This window comes from Musa acuminata, chromosome BXJ3-5 (genome assembly GCF_036884655.1).
Source record: "Musa acuminata AAA Group cultivar baxijiao chromosome BXJ3-5, Cavendish_Baxijiao_AAA, whole genome shotgun sequence".
NCBI lineage: Eukaryota > Viridiplantae > Streptophyta > Magnoliopsida > Zingiberales > Musaceae > Musa > Musa acuminata.
Window position 1 is genome coordinate 40,908,936 of NC_088353.1, and position 23,011 is coordinate 40,931,946.

General features: G+C 33.6%; 1 protein-coding gene, 1 long non-coding RNA gene and 1 pseudogene across 2 annotated transcripts; all 3 read left to right on the forward strand.

Annotated features, from left to right (window-relative positions):
* Positions 1-301: 301 nt before the first annotated feature.
* On the forward strand, positions 302-5,859 carry LOC103985445 (EH domain-containing protein 1). Its single transcript, XM_009403140.3, has 16 exons — positions 302-523; positions 610-689; positions 1,510-1,578; positions 1,670-1,727; positions 1,822-1,874; positions 1,962-2,004; positions 2,081-2,139; positions 3,096-3,209; positions 3,335-3,437; positions 3,531-3,580; positions 4,118-4,246; positions 4,319-4,570; positions 4,709-4,788; positions 4,944-5,070; positions 5,155-5,298; positions 5,467-5,859. The coding sequence occupies exons 1-16, from the start codon at positions 448-450 to the stop codon at positions 5,653-5,655; spliced, it is 1,626 nt and encodes a 541-aa protein (XP_009401415.2). The 5' UTR covers positions 302-447; the 3' UTR covers positions 5,656-5,859.
* A 365-nt stretch (positions 5,860-6,224) lies between these two features.
* Positions 6,225-9,912, forward strand: LOC108952790 (uncharacterized). The gene is made up of 3 exons (XR_001977921.2): positions 6,225-6,536; positions 9,142-9,411; positions 9,566-9,912. It is a non-coding gene; the product is annotated as an uncharacterized LOC108952790 (long non-coding RNA).
* A 7,693-nt stretch (positions 9,913-17,605) lies between these two features.
* On the forward strand, positions 17,606-21,875 carry LOC135638029 (EH domain-containing protein 1-like; annotated as a pseudogene).
* The last annotated feature ends 1,136 nt before the right edge of the window (positions 21,876-23,011 follow it).

The window sequence follows — 23,011 nt, forward strand, 5'->3', positions numbered from 1 at the left end:
CGTAGAAGCAAGGTGATTGGCCGATGGAAAGGCCCCATCTGGGTCCCCCAACGTTAGCATCACTTGGCATTACGGTTGAGTCAACAAAGGTGCGACTATTTTGCACCGAATCTCTTTATTGCATGAATCAACACACCATCTATGTCGGAATGACCACGGACGGCTTCCGCAGTCCCAAAATTGGAATTGGACATTCCAAATTTAAAAATGTATTTGGACAAGATCCTTCACTCCTGTTTCTACTGCCGAAGGAATAAAAGACAAACAAGTCGAATGAAACAAAGCTCGAAAGCACGAGCACTGTTTGCGTTCACCCTTTTCAATCCCCTTCCGCCACTTTTCGCACGTCTCCGGCCCTCTCTCCGCTTCCTTCCTCCCCCTTCTCATTCTATAACTCGTGATTCGTCCACCCGATCACTTGCTGAGCATTTACACTATCGTTGCTCGATGGACATCGTCTCTTATTCGATCAGTAAAGAGAATGACAAGATCTACCAGAAATGGTTCTCATTCGCTGACTCAGGTTCATCGTCGATCGTTACTCTCTCATCCTTGTTGCTTCAGTGCTGCTTACAGTGTTGTTGAGGATTTCCCCCTTCATAATGATAGATGGAGATGGCCGCCTCACGGGGACCGATGCCATCAAGTTTTTTGCCATGTCTAATTTACCTCGGGGTGACCTGAAGCAGGTAAACCGATTTCTAGTTCATTTATGGTGTTTCATCTCTGCTTCTATAGATTATACGAATCTTCTTACGCTGTTTAGTTATGTTAATTCCGTTATTACTTCGATTGTTACTGTTCTTTTTGAACCAGACTTTTGATGTGGTAATCGGAGAGAATAAGAGCTCATAAATGTTGTAGGTTTATCTTTCAGTGTATAAAGAAAAGAAATGAATAGATTCATTGCTTCCCTTTTCTTTTCAAATTAGAAGTTATTATACAGATAAATGCTGGTTGTTGTAAAAGACATTATTTTTTAATGAAGTCATCAATGAAACTAAAGATACATGTGACAGAATTGTTATTAGTGTGGGGATAATTGGATTAGGTGAGTTTATTATGTTCTAAATGGCCATAAGGTTGCATCAAGGATCATCTGTAAGTCTTAATTTAGTGCTTGTAAAGTTAATTTCACTTAGCATATTTAAGATAATGTTATACAGGATATGCATATTGATCAAGTCAATGTATTGTTGGGCAGCATTGGTTAGGGACAGGCTCTAAATTACAGTGACGGAGATGAATTTATGAGACCATGGGATTTAATTAAGGCAAAAATATTTGATTTGAAGATGCTAATTAGCTAGTAAAGATGGTCCTGAGACTAGAATCCGTCTAAAGACTCTTTCATCATCTTGATTTATTAAACTATTAGGTGCTTAATTTGTTGCATGTATTGGTTGTTTTTTTTTCACTTAAACACTTGCTGCTTCCTTGGCAATCTTTTTCTATAATATACAACCATAGAATTGTTTATTGATTCTTCTTATCACACTTTGTATTAAGGTATGGGCGATTGCAGACTCTAGAAGGCAAGGTTATCTGGGCTTCAAGGAGTTTGTGATAGCAATGAAGGTCTTGTTGTACCACCTTATGCAATAGTTAATTTTCACAATAGTGTGCGATTATCTTACTAAATTAAAAATTTTCTTTTGATTTTTAACAGCTTGTGTCACTAGCACAAGTAGGGAATGAGATCACACAAGTTGCACTTGCTCATGCTGGTAAACTTTGGATCTATCTTCTAAATCTTATGTTCCATGTTTAGGATAGTTTCAAAGAAAATGCATCAGTATTTCTGTTATTTTGTTGTTGCAGATTTGGAGAAAGTAAATCCTCCAGTGATGGAAGGATTAGATACCTTTCTCTCTGTAAGTTCAAATGAAAATTTCACAGAATGATATAATATAATATAATAATTTTGTCTGTTTCTAACTTTCTTTTAATTGTTTGCTTAGACAAACACGCCTTCAATAAAGGAAATTGATCCTGAGCAAGATGGTATAGAACTTCTTGTGTGTTTTGCATATAAATAATGTCAACTTGTGCATTTTCTTATTTTTAATGTCCTCTGTAGTGAATTCACAGCCACAAACTCCTAAACTGCAGTGGTTTGGCACAAAATCAACAAAGAAGGTATAATTTTATGATCACTTTTGCATTCTTTTGGTGACATATTGTTTGATGATCTATTTTCGTCAAAGGATCCAGTCCTTTAAGTATTATTGTATGCCACAATTAAAATAATTATATGCAGCTTCTAATTTTCTTTTTGTTGTTTTCATGTGATTTAGATTTGACTTACATCTTTTAGTATTTCTTCATATATTTAATATTTGAGTTTGAGTTATTTTTGTGTCTCTCACAGAAGTATGTAACTTATATTTAAGAATATTGATATTGGTGTTCTTCTTATATTGGTTTGCCATTTGTGATGAGCTACTGAATGATGAAGTTTCTAACTTTATCATTCAGTAGACAGATTGGTTCTCTAACTACATATTGTATAGCTTCAATTAATTTGTTCTTCTCTAAAATACTGACAAGCTTATTTGCGAAATTTTGCAGACCATCTTCTCATGGAACTCTTGCATTATCTGATTTATTGGTCATGAATCATGGTCTGATAAATTGACAAATTAGGGTTAGACCACTTATTACAACCCAATTCTTATAGGGATTAGCCGATCATGAAAACTATGAACAACGTTAGCATACTAACGTAGCATCTATAATATGCAAGAAAATATTAAAATCTATCTGCTATCATAGGGAAGTGTGGTTTTCCTATTTAAAAGCAGATAAACTTTGGCAAAAGCTTTACATTATTGACCAATAGCTAAAACCTAGAGCATCTTGGTATTCAATGGAATCATTTGACTGTTAGGTCAAAACTCAAATGACTGCTTTTGTTTTCATTTCATTGATTTTTTTATTTCATCTTAGATTAGATATTTTAGGATACTAAAGTATCTGATAACAAAAATTATACAAAGGAAGAGTATATGTTGATTTAGTTCCTCAGAATGCTGGCATTTGTTGTATTTTTCCTTCAGCTTAATTGAAAAATATGACTATATTTTTTATGTCAGATTCCTTTGAGCTCAGTTACTTCAATAATTGATGGTTTGAAAAGATTATACATCCAAAAACTGAAGCCTTTGGAAGTTACTTACCAGTTCAGTGACTTTGGTTCTTCCTTGTTGGTGAGTTATTGCACTTTGCTTATGAGACTATTAATTAATAGATGTGATGCTTTTTACAACATATTTTTTGCACAACTTGTATAATCCCGTCGAAATGTGATGCTATACATCTTGTTTCTTTCCAGACAAGCAGTGATTTCGATGCTAAGCCCATGGTTATGCTCCTAGGCCAATATTCTACCGGAAAAACGACATTCATAAAGCATTTACTGAAGTGTAGCTATCCAGGTTTTTCACTTGTGAACTTCTCATGGGATTTTTGCCTATATGTTAGTGCAAACCAGAATAACCTCATGCCATCATCTTTCATAATTCATACAGGTGCTCATATTGGACCTGAGCCTACCACCGATAGATTTGTTGTTGTGATGGTATATTACTCTGAACTTTGTTTTATTTTATTATTTGCCTTTCATGAATTTTATGCAAGCTAGTACTGTTGACAATTTTCTTGTCTAGATAATCATACCAAAGTGAGATACTAATTATTAAATCGAGACTTGTTCTATGTAACTTTTTATTTATAATAATTAAATTATTAATTTTATAATATAATATTATCAACATAAGCTATAGTTTTACTAATTAAATATTTAAAGATCTGAATTTTAAATGGAGGGAGCAGCATAGGTTGTATAAGTATAGAGATTTTTAGAAGGGTGACGTGTTTGGTGCATTTATGGTAACTAAATTGTTAGACTATTAGAAACTGATGACTCCTAACAAGGGTTTTTCTTCAATTGAGAAAAAAATCCTGAAGAGATTGAGGATTAGGTTAAGGTAAAGATCTATACATATGACAAGTAACAAAATGTTAAATATGATGTTAAAATTGTCATATTTTGGATTTCTTTGAGAAGTTAAGAGGAGCTTTGAAGGAAAGTTGTTCACTTGTTTTACTTCTTTAGTTAGGACCTGATGAAAGGACCATTCCTGGGAATACTATAGCTGTTCAAGCAGATATGCCTTTCACTGGCCTTACAACATATGGAAATGCATTTTTATCAAAGTTTGAGTGCTCACAAATGCCACATTCGGTATGGTCTTTTTTTACCTTTATTTTTAGGCATGAATTGATATAGTTACTAACTACTGTGTTTTTTCTGAAGCTACTAGAACATATCACATTTGTTGACACTCCTGGGGTTCTTTCCGGAGAGAAACAACGAACTCAACGTAGTTATGATTTTACTGGTGTTACTTCGTGGTTTGCAGCAAAAAGTGACCTTATTCTTCTTCTATTTGATCCCCATAAGCTCGACATAAGTGATGAATTCAAGCGTGTCATCGGATCTCTACGTGGTCATGATGACAAAATACGTGTGGTTTTAAATAAGGCAGACCAAATTGACACACAACAGGTGAAATAGTTTCATTTGAGTTTGTTAATCTTTTGTCATAAGGATATGACTTCTATCCCATTTTACAATCACATTGTATTCGTTTGCCAATTGATATAATCATAGTGCAATTCTGAGCAAGTTGTCTTTACCTTGCAGCTAATGAGAGTTTACGGTGCATTGACATGGTCTCTTGGAAAGGTTCTGAATACTCCTGAAGTGATGCGTGTTTACATTGGGTATGTTGTCAATGCTAATATATACATTTAATAGTTTGTCATCGTGCAGTGCATTTAATTGTTTGAGTATCAAGTTGTTCTTTTTTGGGACTGCAATAGTAAGGATTGCTACTTTGATAGATTAATTTCTTCATTTTCTTATTATAAATTTTCAGTTCATTCAATGACAAACCAGTAAATAGTATGGCTGTTGGCCCAGTGGGGAAGGAGCTGTTTGAAAAGGAACAAGATGACCTCCTTTCTGATTTGAAAGATATTCCTAAAAAGGCTTGTGATCGTAAGGTAATCTTCAATCAACTTCAACCCATATATCTTTTATATGAACTGTATAATCTGATTTAGTTTATTCATCATTATTGATTACAGATCAATGAATTTGTTAAGAGGGCCAGAGCAGCAAAAATCCATGCTTATATTATTAGCCACCTTAGGAATCAGATGCCAGCAATGTTGGGCAAGACAAAGGCTCAACAACGACTCATTAATAACTTAGAGAATGAGTTTGCAAAGGTAATGCTTTTTTTTAATATGTAAATCACATGGAATTGTTATGTAATACTTGCAGACTTGTTTGTTTTACTAGATGATCAATCTAGCTTCGTTGTGCCTTGTGTTGTTCTTTGAATTAGGTTGAACAGTTTAAACTGTATGTAGACTCTTAACAACTTTCTGAAGCAGGTTCAAAGGGACTATCATCTTCCACCTGGGGATTTCCCTGATGTCCAACACTTCAAAGAGGTTTTGAGTGGCTACAACATCGACAAGTTCGAGAAGCTGAAGCCTAAAATGATACAGGCTGTTGATGATATGCTGGCATTTGATATTCCAGAACTACTAAGAAAATTCAGAAACCCATATGGGCAGTAAGTACTACTCATCCTAAGATGTATTAGGACCTTCATCAACAAGAGCAAATGAGTTCTAAATACTACATCAATTATCCATATCAAAACTATAATGGTGTAACATTTAATTTATCTCTTGGTTGGTAACAGTGTTGGTACCTTGTCATCTTTCGTTGTAAATAACTTCTTTGATATCTCATTCAACTTGGAACATTGTTTGGAACTTCATCCCATTCAAAGATATGGCGAAGATGAAAAGCTTGTACCTCAATATGTCTCAGCAATATATCGCGCATTTTTTCATGTCAATCTCTAAAAGCTTTAATCGAGTATTAAATGCCTTTATCATTTTTGGTTATTTTGATGGTGCCTTCTATGTTTCCATTGATGTTTTTAGTAGACAATGAGAAGATATTTCATGGCGGAATTGATGTTAATAGTGAATCACTAGCATTATGAATATATATATATATATATATATATATATATACATAAAAATTAGAAAGAATATTACCATAAAGAATTCGAGTGTTAATTAATCAATTAATTACGTCAGTTACAATTAATAGCCTTCTGTTGCGATCACCGCCACGGTCGAGCCTCGATCCCACCCCTCCTCATCCGCTTCTTCCTCTTCCTCCTTCCTCCTTCCTCCTTCGCTCTCCTCATCCGCTTCTTCCTCTTCCTCCTCGTCCGCCCTCGATCTCGTCGGCTACATGGAGGACAAGGCCGCGGCCCTGTGATCTTCCCACTACGGAGCTGGACTTACGCCCCTCCCCTGCATCAAGCTCTTCTATGCACCGTCTTGTCCATGTGCTTGTCAAGTCTCGGGAGGGTTCTTCATTGGGCTTCTTTCTAAACGAAGGAACAGCTTCCTTCGCTTGGTGGATCAGTTGGAAAAGGGTAAGTGGGTGGTAAGTATAGTTGCTCATTTAATCTTGGCAGCATCATGGGAAGCGACTTCTTGGTTTGAAATTGTTCTCGATAGAGATATGGGTTGTAGTTGCTCCTTACCAAAATTTGCATGCCTAACATGCCAGAACTTAAATTGGCAGAAATTCTTTCAGAATAAAGCAGTGACAATTAGAGTCAGACTTGTTCAAAGAACCATTAGAATTATGTTATTTAATATGGATAATCTTGAATCTGGCATATAGTATAATTACTCATTCTTTCTCCTTGTTTATACTTTGGATTCTAAGATAGAACAGAGGCATAGCCATCGGAATATTGAAGGTGCTTGGGATATAAGGCATGGACATGACACAAAATTTAGGACAAAAAGCGAAACGGGGCATGGCACAGATATGGTAGGGATCGGAATATAACAAGCTCACCACCCAAATAAAATGCTCAAACGATACATATATCATCACCCAAAGAGGATAACTAGGGTACAGGGCTTAACGACTCTAAAGTATCCATCAAAGAGATATAGATTTGTAAGAGAAGAATAAGACCTCTGAAAAGAAAATTATTCTTGTATTCCCTCTAAGGCTTTCAAGACATGATATTTATAGTATTAGGCTTGGAACAAACCTCCGAGCATGAGTTATTAATTCTTCAACATTTTCAAGATCAAAATAAATAAAAACTAAATTAAATATTTATAATAACTAAAAATCATCCAGGAACTCCAAAACGTGAGAATAACTTTCTTACAATCTCGATATAACAATTACCAGAACTGAATATAACTTTCTCTTGAAAACTTAAATCTAATTTTGTGAAATGCATTAACTCCTAACTCAACAAGCTTTTAGTGATGTTATAATTCATCAAGGAATCAATGTGGAATGAGTATTAAGATTTTGATTTATTGGAAAACTAAGAGATCAATGTGACTATCTTGACTTCTCTTAATTCAGAGTATGGGGACACTTCTATATTAGTAACTAATTCATGTACACATTCAATGTAGATGATCTGTCTTTGTCAAATGTGAAGCTTTTAAGAAACATAACAGACATTCCCATAGTTAGCAAACATTAATTGAAAATACTTGAAGTAGCCTTATAATATCCGTCCCACATATATACAATACATTGATATAAATGACTGTGTAGGACAGGGTCCTAGTATGCTTATAAGTTCATAACTCCCTATTAGGTTATTATCTCTTAATTGAAATTACACATGCTTATACAGTCATGTACCATTTTTGGGCTCCAGAAGAGGCGCAAAATATAAGTTCTAAGTCATATGAATCTTTTTGTAGATTGGCATGAATCAGGTCTTTATATATTACCTGATCTAAAATTCTCTTGCAAAAAAAGTTACCAGTTTTTGGAAGTGCCACAACAGAACTTCAATATGCTAAATGTATGGATGTCATAAGTTATCCCAGTTTAAAATTTCACAGTATGCAGGATTGTTATTGGATTGTTGACTGTGTTCAAGAAGACAAATGTTAATTTCCCATTTTGGTTTGCAGGTTATGTTTCTTTCTCCTTTAACTTTTTTCTTTTTTGATTCCATATCAAGTGAAAATTTTTTCAGCTGAGAAATTTGATTGAGAGAATTTTATTGGTCTAACCTTTAGTCATTGTGCATCATTTCAAAACTAGGTCGATGATAAACTCCTATTCCCTTTTGTCATTTTGGTAGGGTCAATTTGGTTTCATGCTCATTTCTTAGGCATAAAGTTGTAAGTTTTGGAACATATTTTGTTTTTGCTTTTGTCTAGACGCTGTTTCAATTTTCTCTATGCGACATCCACTCATCTTCTCCCTGTGGTTGAGTTGCGTTGACAGGCATATTTCCATTTTTATTTATGACCACATCTTGGAATTTACATGTTCTGCTCTCTGTAGAAAGAAGTGGCTATCGAGGCCATTAAATGGGAGATATTTTTAACAGTCCTTTTGCTTAAGCTTAGCATGTAATATATTTTCACTATGCACATGCTCTCAATGAAGAGAATTGAATCGCCGGAGAAGAGATCTATAAAGTGTCACTGTCCTTTCACTTGTTTGTTAATATGATTGGTGAACATATAAGGTACAGAATTGCATGCCTTCTCAGATCTTCATTGTCTCATTTTCTTTTTCCTTCTCTTCTTATATTGTTGCCTGATCTTTGTGTATTGTTGTAGTGACTGTAAATGTGGTTTCACTTATGTAGCATGCAAAATTGATGTTCCTTTTCTTGGTAGAATTTTCCTGTTAAAATCCATTTTAAATGGGTGGCCAAAAGAATGCATGCCTGTCTGCATATTTTTCTTTTCTTTTTCCCGTACATGATGTTGACCTTTTGGAAATAGATTAGCATATGCTCCAAGAGCTTTGGAGTGTGACAGAACGACCTGCCATGATCCTTCCTGGTAATTGGTTGTACTTCGAGCTTGCATTTAATGCCTTTAGAGGATGGGTAACTTCATTTTTACTATTCTGGTCTTCCACATTAACTTTCATCTTCCGCCTCGGCATCCCTTGCAGTAATATTTTCTTATTTTACTTCATGTATTATTTGCTAACATGTTACCACAAACTTCTTAATTTTTTCCCAGAGTTGTGCTGTGGGGAGAGAGCACAATTCAGCAACTTTATGGTGCTAAAGCCACTTGTGATGGTTCTCATGCTAAAGATTAGCCCTTCTTCAACTAGCTTTCCAGCTTGTGTCGCAAGCCATGGGGGGAGGGGAAGCAAAAGCAGTAGCAGCAACAGAGTCTTAAATGCCGCGATGGCAACTTGTGATATTATTCCCTGTGTAGCTGACCATATGCTGCTCTCCTTGAGTGCCATAGACGATGTGCCTCAAATCTTAGCTTGCGTGGTTGGTGGGTTCATCCTGACTGAAAAACTGTGTTCGATATACATATTTCTGCATGCATATTTTTACATAATTGTTTTTGTAGGATGATGTCTTAAATTCTTGACTTTTGGTAAAAGAAATGTTACGCATTACTGACAAAGCCTACTTGTTCATTGTAGATGTGGCAGGAAACCACCGATCATTATATTCATGACAGGTTATTGTGGTAAGGCCCATTTACCTATTGTCTATCAAAGAAAATGTACACTACTGTGGTGAACCTGTAAGCAGCAGCTCAAATCTGTGTTTCACTAAATTGTGTAGATTTGTGATGTATGTACATCATGAGTGTTTTTGGCTTGGTCAAATGTAATATAAAACACACACACACACATGTAATATAAAACACACACACACACACACACACTCTCTCTCTCTCTCTCTCTCTCTCTCTCTCTCTCTCTCTCTCTCTCTCTATCTCTCTTGTATCATGATGTACCTGATGCTTAAATGATTAAATGTGATATTGGTACCATGATGTTTCTTGTCAATTCACTATATTTGAGATTGGTTTGGTTTGGACAAATATGATTTAATATTCCTTGACTGAACAAAGTTATAGATTGTGATTGGGTACATTCTCGTCTTTTTCTCGCTGTAAATTGAATTTTTTGAAAGATTAATATTGAAATCTTTTCATGTATTGAATTCTTTATAGCAATTAACAAACATATTGCTAATTCTTGTAATCTTATAGTGCTGATAGTTAGTTAGAATGTAATAACTACAATTAGCATTCTCTAGAGTAACACACTGGCTTCCCCACCCCTCTACCACCTCCCCCCTTCGATTGGCGAGCATGGAGTTGTGCACTGCTTTCAACTGCACAGGGTGGAATGTCTCTTCGTGCCGGTTGTGCACTGCATGCAACTGCACAGGGTTTCATTTCATCCTTCTCGCCTTCTTCTTCCTCTGCCTCCTTTTGGGCACAGGTCTTGCTTCCATTTGCATAGGAATCACTATGATAGTCCGAGGCCTTCTACGCCGCCGAGTCACTCGGGAGCAGTCTGGTGAATCCTGCACCGAACTGTTACCAGTATGGTTCCGACAGCCATGGCGCATCTCCGCCGAAGGCGGCTTTTATGGAGAAGCCTGTGAAGCTGTCTACTCTATCCTTCACCAAGCTCCTCCACTCTCCGCCCTCTCCGTCTCCAAATTTCTCTCCTCCTTGTGGCTGGCCATGGATGCAGCTCCAACGTCGTTTACAATATTGATATATCGTGTAGTGATGAAAATAATAAAAGATAAAAATAATTATTGAAAAAGCTTAAAAGATTAAATACATAAAAATGCGGTGAGGGTGGACTGCACTCTCCCAACTGAGCTATCCTCGTTTGCACCATCAAATACATGGTTGGAACAAACATGCAGGTGCATCTCTGAGTGAGTTTGTTTTCTCTGTTAGTTCACCTCTCTAGTTGTTTTGTTGATGGATATTATTTCTTGTTGGCGGTATCCGATTGCTTGAGTCATGCGAGGCACAAAAACTATAATAAAATAATGTGGTGAGGGTGGATTGCTTGAGTCATGCGAACACACGACCTTCATATCTTCAGTTTGATGCTCTCCTAACTAAGCTATCCGCGCTTGCACGATTGTATACATGGTTGGAGCAAGTATAAAGGTGCATCTCTGAGTGAGTCATGTGGGGCAAAAAACTATAATAAAATAATACGGTGAGGGTGGATTTCTCGAGTCATGCGGGGCACAAAAACTATAATAAAATAATATGGTGAGCATGAATCGAACACTTTCAGATTTTAGTCTGATACTCTCCCAATTAAGCTATCCCCGCTTGCATTATTGGATACATGGTTGGAGCAAGTATACAGGTGTATCTCTGAGTGAGTCATGCGGAGCACAAAAACTATAATAAAACAATACAATGAGCATGGATCGAACACACAACCTTCAAATCTTCAATCTAACACTCTCCCAACTAAGCTATTCCTGCTTGCACCATTAGATACATGGTTGGAACAAACATGCAGGTGCATCTCTGAGTGAGTTTATTTTATTTGTTAGTTCACCTCGCTAGTTGTTTTGTTGATGGATATTGTTTCTTGCTGTTACAAAGAGGTGCAAAGCTTTTTAGACTCTGGCTGTCTGTGCCACTAGATTTTTGTGGTGGTATCTGATTGCTCGAGTCATGCGGGGCACAAAAACTATAATAAAATAATGTAGTGAGGGTGGATTGCTCGAGTCATGCGGGGCACAAAAAATATAATAAAATAATATAGTGAGTGTGAATCGAACATGACTTTCAGATTTTAGTTTGACGCTCTCCTAATTGAGCTATCCCCGCTTGTACTATTGGATATATGGTTGGAGCAAGCATGCAGGTTGGTATTCGATTGCTCGAGTCATGCGGAGCACAAAAATTGTAATAAAACAATGCGGTGAACGTGGATCAAACACGTGACCTTCAGATCTTCAGTCTGACGCTCTCCCAACTGAGCTATCCCCGCTTACGCCATTAATATATAGTTGGAACAAATATGAAGGTGCATCTCTGAGTGAGTTTGTTTTCTCTATTAGTTCACCTCTCTAGTTGTTTTGTTGATGGATATTGTTTCTTGCTGTTGCAAAGAGGTGCAAAGCTTTTTAGACTCTGGCTGTCTGTGCCACTAGATTTTTGTGGCGGTATCCGACTGCTCGAGACATGTGGGGCATAAAAACTATAATAAAATAATACGGTGAGGGTGGATTGCTTGAGTCATGCAGGGCACAAAAAATATAATAAAATAATGTAATGAGCGTAGATCAAACACACAACCTTCAGATCTTCAATCTAATATTCTACCAACTAAGCTATCCCCACTTACACTATTAAATACATGGTTGGAATAAACATGCAGGTCCATTTCTGAGTGAGTTTGTTTTCTCTGTTAGTTCACCTCTCTAGTTGTTTTGTTGATGGATATTATTTCTTGCTGGTGGTATCCGATTGCTCGAGTCATGAGGGGCACAAAAACTATAATAAAATAATACGATGAGGGTGGATTGCTCGAATCATGCGGGGCACAAAAAATGTAATAAAATAATATGGTGAGCGTGAATCGAACATGCGACTTTTAGATTTATTGAAAATAATAAAGCAAAGGCGAAGCTTTGCTATACATCCCTCTCCTATTTATACAGATTAAGAGGAAAGATTTCCCTCAATAGAATGGAGGATTTTTCTCAATAGAATAGAGAGATTTCCTTATATAGTTAGGGAAATATTATCTTCTATCAGTTAGTTCTTATACCTAACTTAATCATGAATGACATGAGATGGTGAAAAAGTTATCACTAAGTTCTATAAATAATATCATGGTTCAAGAAGTAAAGATGAGTGTATTTGAAAATATTTTATAAGTACTCTTAATTTTATCTCTTATTATTATTTTCTTACTTGAGAGTATTCTCTTTTAATTGTATCATGGTATTTTATTTTTATCATTTCCTTACTCCTCCATCTTCAATATTTGTGATATCAAAATCAAGTTCAATCTGAGTTGGGTATTATGGCTTCCGGTAACAATTTAATGTCTCAACCTCTTATTCTCGTACTTTCGAGCAAATGTTATGAAGTTTTGAGTTTAAAGATGAAATGTCTGTTTAAGTCTTAGAATCTTTAGGACTTAATAGAAAATGAATATACAGATTTAGATGAAGAAACTAAGCTGAGCGAGAATAGAAAGGACTCAAAGATATTATTTTTCATTTAATAAGTTGTACATGATGCAATCTTCTCAAGAATTACAATAGCTACAACATCAAGGCAAGCTTTGTTGATACCTCAAAATTAATTTCAAGGTTTATTGAAGGTGATTACTGTAAAACTTCAAACCTTTCGTTATGAGTTTAAAATTTTATTCATGAAAAATAATGAATCGATATAAGATTTTATTTCTTAAGTCATTGAAATTGTTAGTTAAATTAAATCCTATAGTGAATATCTTTATGATCATATAATTATTGTTAAAGTTTTGAGAAGTTTAACTTCAAATTTTGATTATAGTATTATCGTAATTGAGGAGTCAAAAGATTTGCCTACTTTTTCATTTAAAGAACTAATGAGTTCCTTGCAAGCATATGAAGCAAGGTTGAACAAATCAATTAAGAAAATTGAAGAACAAATATTTCAATTTAAAGAAAAATCTTTGACTTTAAAAGAAAGAGACAAAAAAATCAACAAGAAGAGGACGTGGTAGAGAAGTATTTCGTGATAGAGGAAATAGAAAATGAAGAGGAAGTTGATACTTTGATGGGTATGATAAACAAGAGTAATTAAATTATGATAAAAAAAAACTACAAAAGTGAAATTCAATATTACTATTTTTTAAAGTTTAATCACATGAGAGCAGAGAAAAGCAAGCAAGTTATACGAAGGAAAATGAAGAAAATAGTAAGTTGTTTATGACTTATTCAAGTTAAAGATATCTCAAATGATATTTAGTTTTTAGATAATAAATGTTCTAATCATATATTAGGTATAATATCAATATTTAGATATCTTGATGAGATAACAAACATATCTAAATAGAAGGAAAATGAATAATTAAGACGAAGATAAGCCAAGAGAAGATAAAACACCTTGATAATTTTTTTTTCTTAGTTTATTACATAACTTATTGAGTGTTAGAGTATTAGACAATTGATGAAAGATAGATATTCAACTATATTTGATGAAGGTTTATGTACTATTAAAGATAAAAAAAATCTAGTTTGATTATAGTAGATGTTTGTATAACTTAAAACAAGATGTTTACACTTAATATTTCAAATGTTGAAAAATATGCTCTTATTACAAATCAAAAGAATGAGTCTAATTTATGATATTAAGATATAGATATCTTAATATTAAATATTTAAGACCATTAAGTATAAATAAATAAATTTTGGTTTATTTAAAATTAATATACTTGATGTATGTGAAGGATGAATTTATGACAAACAAAGTAAGAAATTATTTTCTACTGAAAAATATAGAAAGTATTTAGTTACCTTGAATTAATTCATGCTGGACTAATGAATATAAAATTATTTATTAAAAGTCAATATTTTCTATTATTTATTGATGATTATAGTGATATAAGTTGGGTACATTTTCTAGAACTAAAATATGAAATATTTAATAATTTTTAAAAATTTAAAGTACTTATAAAAAGATAAAATGATAGATGCATAAATACACTTCAAAATGACAAAGGTGATGAATTTATATCTAATGGGTTTAATTCTTTTTATGAAGAAAATAATATTTATAGGGAATTGATAGCATCACATATACCAAATCAAAATGATGTAGCTGAATATAAGAATCAAATGTCATTGAAATGATAAGAAATTTACTTAAGGGAAAGCATCTCCAAATAAGTTTTGGATAGTTATAGTTGTAACAATAGTTCCATTATTGAATATTTCACTAACAAAAGTTATTATGAATCAAACTTCTTTTGAAGCTTGGTATGATATGAAACTAAGTGTAAGCCATTTAAGAATTTTTTATTATGTTGCGTATATTTTGATAAATTCATAAAACTATCATAAGCTTGATGAAAAATCTAAAAAAATATATCTTAAATAATTATTTCTTACGATCAAAAGTATATCAATTATATAATCCTATTAGTGATAGTTATTATTAACATAAATGTTGTATTAGATGAAAGTCCAAGTTAAAATAGGAAGAATAATAAAGGTGACAAACAAATTTAGATTCCAATAGAACTAGACACTCCAAAGAATCTAATGATAGATCTTGCTCTAACAAGTTTATCATCAGTCTCACCTAGTAATAATTCTGATTTATCAGATGAGTCCTTAGATGAAACCCTTTTTAGGAAAATTTAGATCACTGACAGAACTTTATGATTCAACATTTGCTTTGTTTATTTCATATCTTACAAGTTTTGAAGAAGTAATAAAAAAAGAGAAATAGTGAAAGATAATGAACGAGGAAATCAAGTCTTAAGAAGAATGAAACCTATGAGCTAATAGATTCGTCGAAAAAAAAAGAAAATTGTTGGATTGAAATAGGTGTTTAAACTAAAATATAATACAAATGGAAGTATATAAAAGTACAAAGCTCGGCTCATAGTAAAAAGATATTTGCAGCGATAAGGTATTGATTTTGATGATAATTTTTATCCAGTTGCTAGATTTAAAATTGTGAGAACTTTCTTAGCTTTAACTACTCATATGAGTTGGCATGTTTATCAATTTGATGTAAAATCTATATTTTTAAATTATTATTTATAAGAAGATATTTTTGTTACTCAATCCAAAGGTTCTTTAGTTAAAATAATATGAAAAAAAAAGTGTAAAGTTAAAGAAAGCTTTCTATGGGCTTAAATAATCTCCAAGGGCATGATACAATAAAATTGATTATTATTTTCATCAAAATATATTTAAGAGGAGCAATAATGAATATACTCTTTATTTAAAGAAAGAAGGTAAATATAATCTTTTTATGATTTACCTTTTAGGTTAATGATATTATACATATGGGTTATCTAACTCTGTTGTAGTAGAATTTAAAAAATACATGATGAATAAGTTTGAAATATCAAATCTTAGTTTATTACACTATTTTCTTGGGTTAGAGGTGAACTAAGAATACAAAAAAGGTATGCAAGGGACCTACTTAAAAAATCTAACATGATTAACTGCAAAGCTACAACAATACCCATGAATATATATGAGAAATTAAAATTTGAAGATGATACATGTTTGAAAAATACAAGATACTATAGAAGTTTGGTTAAAAGTTTGAATAATCTAAGTCATACTCAACTAGATATTGTCTTTTGGTGTAGTATCAGGTTTATGCATAGTCTAAGCAAATATTATCTTAGAGTTATTAAAAGAATTCTTCATTATATTACTAAAATTATGACATTTGGTATTCTTGTAACTTTAAGTATAAATTGTTTGGTTTTATTAACAATGATTGGGTAGAAGCTTTATGATTGAATAGTACTTTAGGTAATATTTTTAGCTTTGGATCAATGATTATATATTAGAGTTCAAAGAAATAAACAATAACTCCATTGTCAATATCACAAGCAGCCACAACATTAGCAGCTTGTTAAGGTTGTTAAGCAATATAGCAGAAATTTTTTTGGAGATCTTTGTTAAGAACAAAAAGAAGTAACTAAAATATTTTATGACAACAAAGCCATAATTAGAATGAGAAAGAACCCAATCTTTTATGAAAGAACGAAGCATATAGAGATATGTTATCATTTTATCCGAGATCTCGTAGTAGGTGGAGTTATAATAATGAAGAATTGTAATATAGATAAATAAATTACAGATATTTTCATCTAAGTCACTTTTATTTCAGAAGCATATTTATTTTATGTTCTAAATTGATGTATATAATTATGAATAAAAAATAAGTGTTGAGCATTAATTCATATATAGTTATCTTAGGTAGTTACCATGTTTTATATAATTTTAAGTATATTCTAAGTAGATCTATCTAAGTGGTCGATGTTCTAATAACTTATGGTATAATCTTAATATATTAAATTAACTATATGATAATAAATCATAATATCCTAATTATATAGAATTAGTTAGATGAATTTTCCATATGAATATCGAGAAAAATATTTTCTTTTAGCTTTTTTTTACCATAAGTACCCCACTTTTATTATATCCTTAATTTATATTAGATCGGTACATAATGTAAACCGATTCAATTATAATATTTTTATGGATATACTACAAATACTATAATAATGTTATTCATAAACAACAAAACTAGCATATTAGTAAAGTTTTTTTTTAATGTTCTTATTCCCAAAGCAATAAAAGTACTTTTTAAACTAAAAAAAAATTGTTTTTATTATATTTTGGGTATTTATTCATTAGATCTATTTGTATTATACTTTTTAAACTCCAACAAAAGTATTTTTTGTGGATATGTCAAAAATACTATAGCCATAACAAAAATAATATAATTAGATCTATTCATTTCATGTACCAATCCAATACAATAGACAAAAATATTCATTTCATTTCATTTCATGTCCTTCCCACATAGAAGCATTATCTGCGCCACTACGTATCATTTAGCATTACGGTTGATGTGCCTATTTTGCATCGAATCCCATAATTGCATTACGGGACATATAGCTGACGGTGGAATGTCCCTGGATGGCTTCCACGTTTCCAAAACTGGAATCGGACATTTCCAAATGTGAAACTGTATTTGGACAAGATCCGAAGGCATAAAAGACGAAACAAGCTGAAATCCCCTTCCACAACGGCTCGCTCGCGCGTCTTCGTCCCTCTCTTCGCCTCCTCCCCCATCTTGTTTGACGGCTCGTGGTTCGTCTACCCGATCACTCGCTGGGCGTTCGCACTCGATCGTTGTTCAATGGACACCGCCTCTTGTTTGATCAGTGAAGAGCATGACAGGATCTACGGGAAATGGTTCTCATTTGTCGACTCAGGTTTGCCGCCACTACGCGTTGCTCTCTCGTCCTTATTGTTTCGGTGCCGCTCACAGTGTTGTTGAGAATTTCCCTCCTTCATCATGATAGACAGAGATGGCCGCATCACAGAGAACGATGCCATATGCTTTTTTGCCATGTCTAATTTACCTCGACGTGTTCTGAAGCAGGTAAATCAGTTTCTAATTCGTTTATTCGGCGATTTCATCTCTACTTCTGTTGACTGTATAATCTTCTTGCGGTGTTTCATTACGCTATTTCGGCTATTAGTGTTCTTCGTTGTGTGTCAGTTTACTAGACTTTTGATGTGGTTATCGAGGAAAATAAGGGTCTCATAATTATTGTAGGCATATCTTTTAGTGTATAAAGAAAAGAAATGAATAGATGCGCTATTTCGCTTTTCTTTTCAAATTAAAATTTATTGTACAAATAAATGCTGGTTACTGTAAAAGATTATTTTTTAAGAAATTCATTGATGAAACTAAAGATACATGTGATTGTATAGTTATTAGTGTGGTGATAATTGGATTAGGTGAGTTTATAATGTTCTAATTGGCGACCATATGTAAGGCTTAATTTAGTGCTTGTAAAGATAATTTCACTTGACATATTTAAGATATTATTATATTAGATGTGTATACTGATAAAGTCAATATATTGTTGGTAGGATTGACTAGGGACAGACTCTAAATCACAGTGATAGAGATGAATTTATGAGACCATGGGATTTAGTTAAGGTAAAATTATCCGATTTCAAGATGCTAACTAGCTTAGTCGGTAAAGATGGATCTATAGGCTTTGTCTTCATCTTGATTTATTAAACTGTTAGGTGCTTAATATGTTTGCATGGGTTGGCTGTTATTAGATTTAGCTATATACTTGCTGCCCTCTTGACAATTTTTATCTATTGTTTCTTCTTTATCACGCTCTGCATGAAGATATGGGCAACTGCAGACTCTAAAAGGAAAGGTTATCTGGGCTTCAAGGAGTTTGCAACAGCAATGAAGGTCTTCTTGTTGTGCTACCTTATGCATTAGTTAATTTTCAGAGTGGTGCACGATTATCTTGCTCAATTGAACACTTCCTTTTGATTTTTGGCAGCTTGTGGCACTAGCACAAGCAGGGAATGAGATCACACAAGATTCACTTGCTCATGCTGGTAAACTTTGGATCTATCTTCTAAATCTCATAGTCCATGCTTAGGATAGTTTCGAATAAAATGCATCAGTGTTTCTATTATCTTGCTCCTGCAGATTTACAGAAATTAAATCCTCCAATGATGGGAGGATTAGATACCTTACTCAATGTAAGTTTGAATGAAGATTTCACCAAATAATGGAATATGGTATTTTTGCCTATTTCTAACTTGCTTTTAATTTTTTGCTTAGATAAATAAGCATTCAACAAAGGTAATTGATGGTTTGAAGAGATTATACAGCCAAAAATTGGAGCTTTTGGAAATTACTTATCAGTTCAATGAGTTTGCTTCTCCCCTGTTGGTGCGTTTTAAATTTATTGTACTTTGCTTATGAGACTATAAATTAATAGGCCATTTTAATTAATAACCCCATCGAAATGTGATGCTATATATCTTGTTGCTTTGTAGACAAACAGTGATTTTGATGCTAAGCCCATGGTTATGCTCCTAGGCCAATATTCTACCGGAAAAACAACATTCATAAAGCATTTACTAAAGTGTGACTACCCAGGTTTTTTAAATTGTTTACATCTCCTAAAATTTTTTGCTTATGTGTTAGTGCAAACCAGAATAACCTCATGGCATCATCTCCATAATTCATGCAGGTGCTTGTATTGGACTTGAGCCTACTACCGATAAGTTTATTGTTGTGACGGTATGGTAAAACCTTGATTATTGTTACTCTAGTCTTTGATTTATTTTTTTATCTGCCTTTCATGAATTTTGTGTATGCTAGTATTGTTGTCTAGATAATTATACTTAAGTAAGAGGCTAGTTATTTTTATTTTTAATAATTAAGTTACTAATTTTATAAGATAATATTATCAACATAAGCTACAGTTTTACCGACAAGAAATATTTAAATATCTAAGTTCTAAATAGATAGAGCAGTATAGGCTGTATAAGTATATAGAACTTTTCAGAATGGTGAAGCGTTTGTTGCCTTTATAGTAGCTGAATTGTTAGACCGTTAGAAACAGATGACTCTTAACAAAGGTATGTCCTCACGTAAAAATACTTTTTTGAAAAGATTGAGGATTTCATTAAGGTAAAGATCTATACATATGACAACAAAATTGCTATATATAATGTTTGAATTGTCATATTCTGGATTTCTTTGAGAAGTTTATAGAAGGTCTTTTAGAGAAAGTTGTTCACTTGTTTTACTTCTTCAGTCAGGACCTAATGAAAGGACCATTTTTGGGAATACGATAGCTCTTCAAACAGATATGCCTTTCACTGGCCTCACAAAATTTGGAACTGAATTTTTATCAAAGTTTGAGTGCTCACAAATGCCACATTCGGTATGATCTTATTTTATCTATGTTTTTAGGCATGAATATAATATAGCAGTTACTAACTACTATGATTTCTGTGTAGCTGCTGGAACGCATCACATTTGTCGACACTCCTGGGGTTCTTTCTGGAGAAAAACAACGAATTCAACGTAGTTATGATTTTACTGGTGTTACTTCGTGGTTTGCAGCAAAATGTGACCTCATCATTCTTCTGTTTGATCCTCATAAGATTGACATAAGTGATGAGTTCAACAATGTCATTAGATCTCTGCATGGTCATGAGGACAAGATACGTGTGGTTTTAAACAAGGCAGACCAAGTTGACACAGAACAAGTGAGATAGTTTCATTTGAGTTTGTCATTTTGTGATATAAGGATATGACTTCTATCCCCCTTTCCAGTCACTTTGTTTTCTATAACAACTGATATAATCACTGTGCATTTCTGAGCTAGTTAAGTTGTCTTTATTTTGCAGCTTATTAGAGTTAATCGTGCATTGATATGGTCACTTGCAAAGGTTCTTCCGAATAGACCTGAGGTGATGCGCATTTATAATGGGTATGTTGTCATTGCTAATATATGCATTTACTAGTTTGTCATCATGCAGTGCGTTCTTGGCTTATCTGAAAAATAATTGATTTTTTTTTTTTTGGTTTAGAGTATGCTTTCAAGTCATTTTATATTCCCAAGGATATTCCTTTCATAATTGGAGTATCAAGTTGTTCTTTTTTGGTTGCAATAATCAGGGTTTTTACTTTTGTAGATTAATTTCTTCACTTTCTTATTATAAATTTTCAGTTCATTCAATGACAAACCAACAAATAATGTGGTTGTTGATCCAATCTTGAAGAAGGTGTTTGAAAGGGATCAAAATGACCTTCTTTCTGATTTGAGAGATATTCCGAACAACGTTTGTGATCTCAAGGTATTTTAAATCTTCAATCAACTTCAACCCATATATCTTTTATATGAACTGTGTAATCCGATTTAGTTTACTTGTCATTATTGACTGCAGATCCGTGCATTTGTTAGGAGGGCCAAAGCAGCAAAAGTTCATGCTTATATTATTAGCCATCTAAAGAATAAGATGCCTATAATATTGGGCAAGGCGACTGCTCAACGACGACTCATTGATAATCTAGAGAATGAGTTTGCAGAGGTAATGCTTCTTTTTCTGTGTAGATCACACAGCCTGATATGTAATATTTGCGGATTACTATGTGTCATTCTTCGAATTAGATTGGACAGTTTAAAATGCATGTAGACTCACTCTAATAGCTTTCTGAAACAGGTTCAAAGGAAATATAATCTTCCACTTGGGGATTTTCCTGATGTCCAACGCTTTAAAGAGGCTTTAAGTTGCTACAACATCGATGAGTTTAAGAAGATGAAGCCTAAATTGATACGGGCTGTTGATGTTATGCTAACATGTGACATCCCCCAACTATTAAGAACATTCGGAAACTCATATGAGTCGTAAGGACGACTCGTCCTGATATGTATTAGGATCTTTATCAACAAGAGCAAAAGTGTTCTAAAGATGTTTGATCACTACTTGTAACTATTCATATCAAAACTATAATATTGTAATATTAATTTTATCTCAGCAATGAATCATTCATTATTTTTTGTTATTTTGATTGTGTTTCTTTGTTTATATATATATATATATATATATATATATATATAGCAATTTCTATATGTTATTTATGGGAGAAAAATCATTATAATTTTGACAATGTATGTGAAAAAACTAGAAAATCTTTTGCCTTTGAGAGAATTGACAATGTATATATATATATATATATATATATATATATATATATATATATGAAAAGATATCGAGAGTTTACTTAACAATAACAATATGATTAATTAATCGATTAATAACGTCTGTCTGTTATAATTAATCGGCTTCCGAGGATATACTTGTAATAGCCACCGATGGAGGGAGATTAATGTGAATGGGGTGCCGTCTTTTCCGGTGCTCATCGATGGCTATCACTACCGCCCCGCCATCTCTTGCAATGAGCGCCACCGTCGAGCCTCGATCCCGCCCGTCCTCATCCGCTTCTTCCTCTCCTCCTCCGCCGCCCTCGCTCTTGGTAGGTTTCTTGATGGATCTCGTCGGCTACGTGGAGGACAAGGCCGCCGCATCACCATGCGATCTTCCCACTAGGGAGTATGCACCGTCTTCTCCATGTGCTTGTCAAGTCTTGGGAGGGTTCTTCGTTAGGCTTCTTTCTAAACGAAGGAACAGCTTCCTTCGCTTGGTGGATCAGTTGGAAAAGGGTAAGTGGGTGGTAAGTATAGTTGCTCATTTAATCTTGGCATTTTCATGGGAAGCGACTTCTTGGTTTGAAATTTGCATGTCTTTTGAGTGTTTTTGTCTTCTCCTAACATGCCAGAAATTAAATTGGCAGAAATTCTTTCAGAATAAAGCAGTGACAATTAGAGTCAGATTTGTTCAGAACCATTAGAATTATGTTATTTAACATGGATAATCTTGAATCTGGCATATATTATAATTATTCTTTCTTTCTTCTTGTTTATACTTTGGATTCAAGGATAGAACAGAGGCATAAGCATAATATTGAAGGTACTTGGGATATAAGG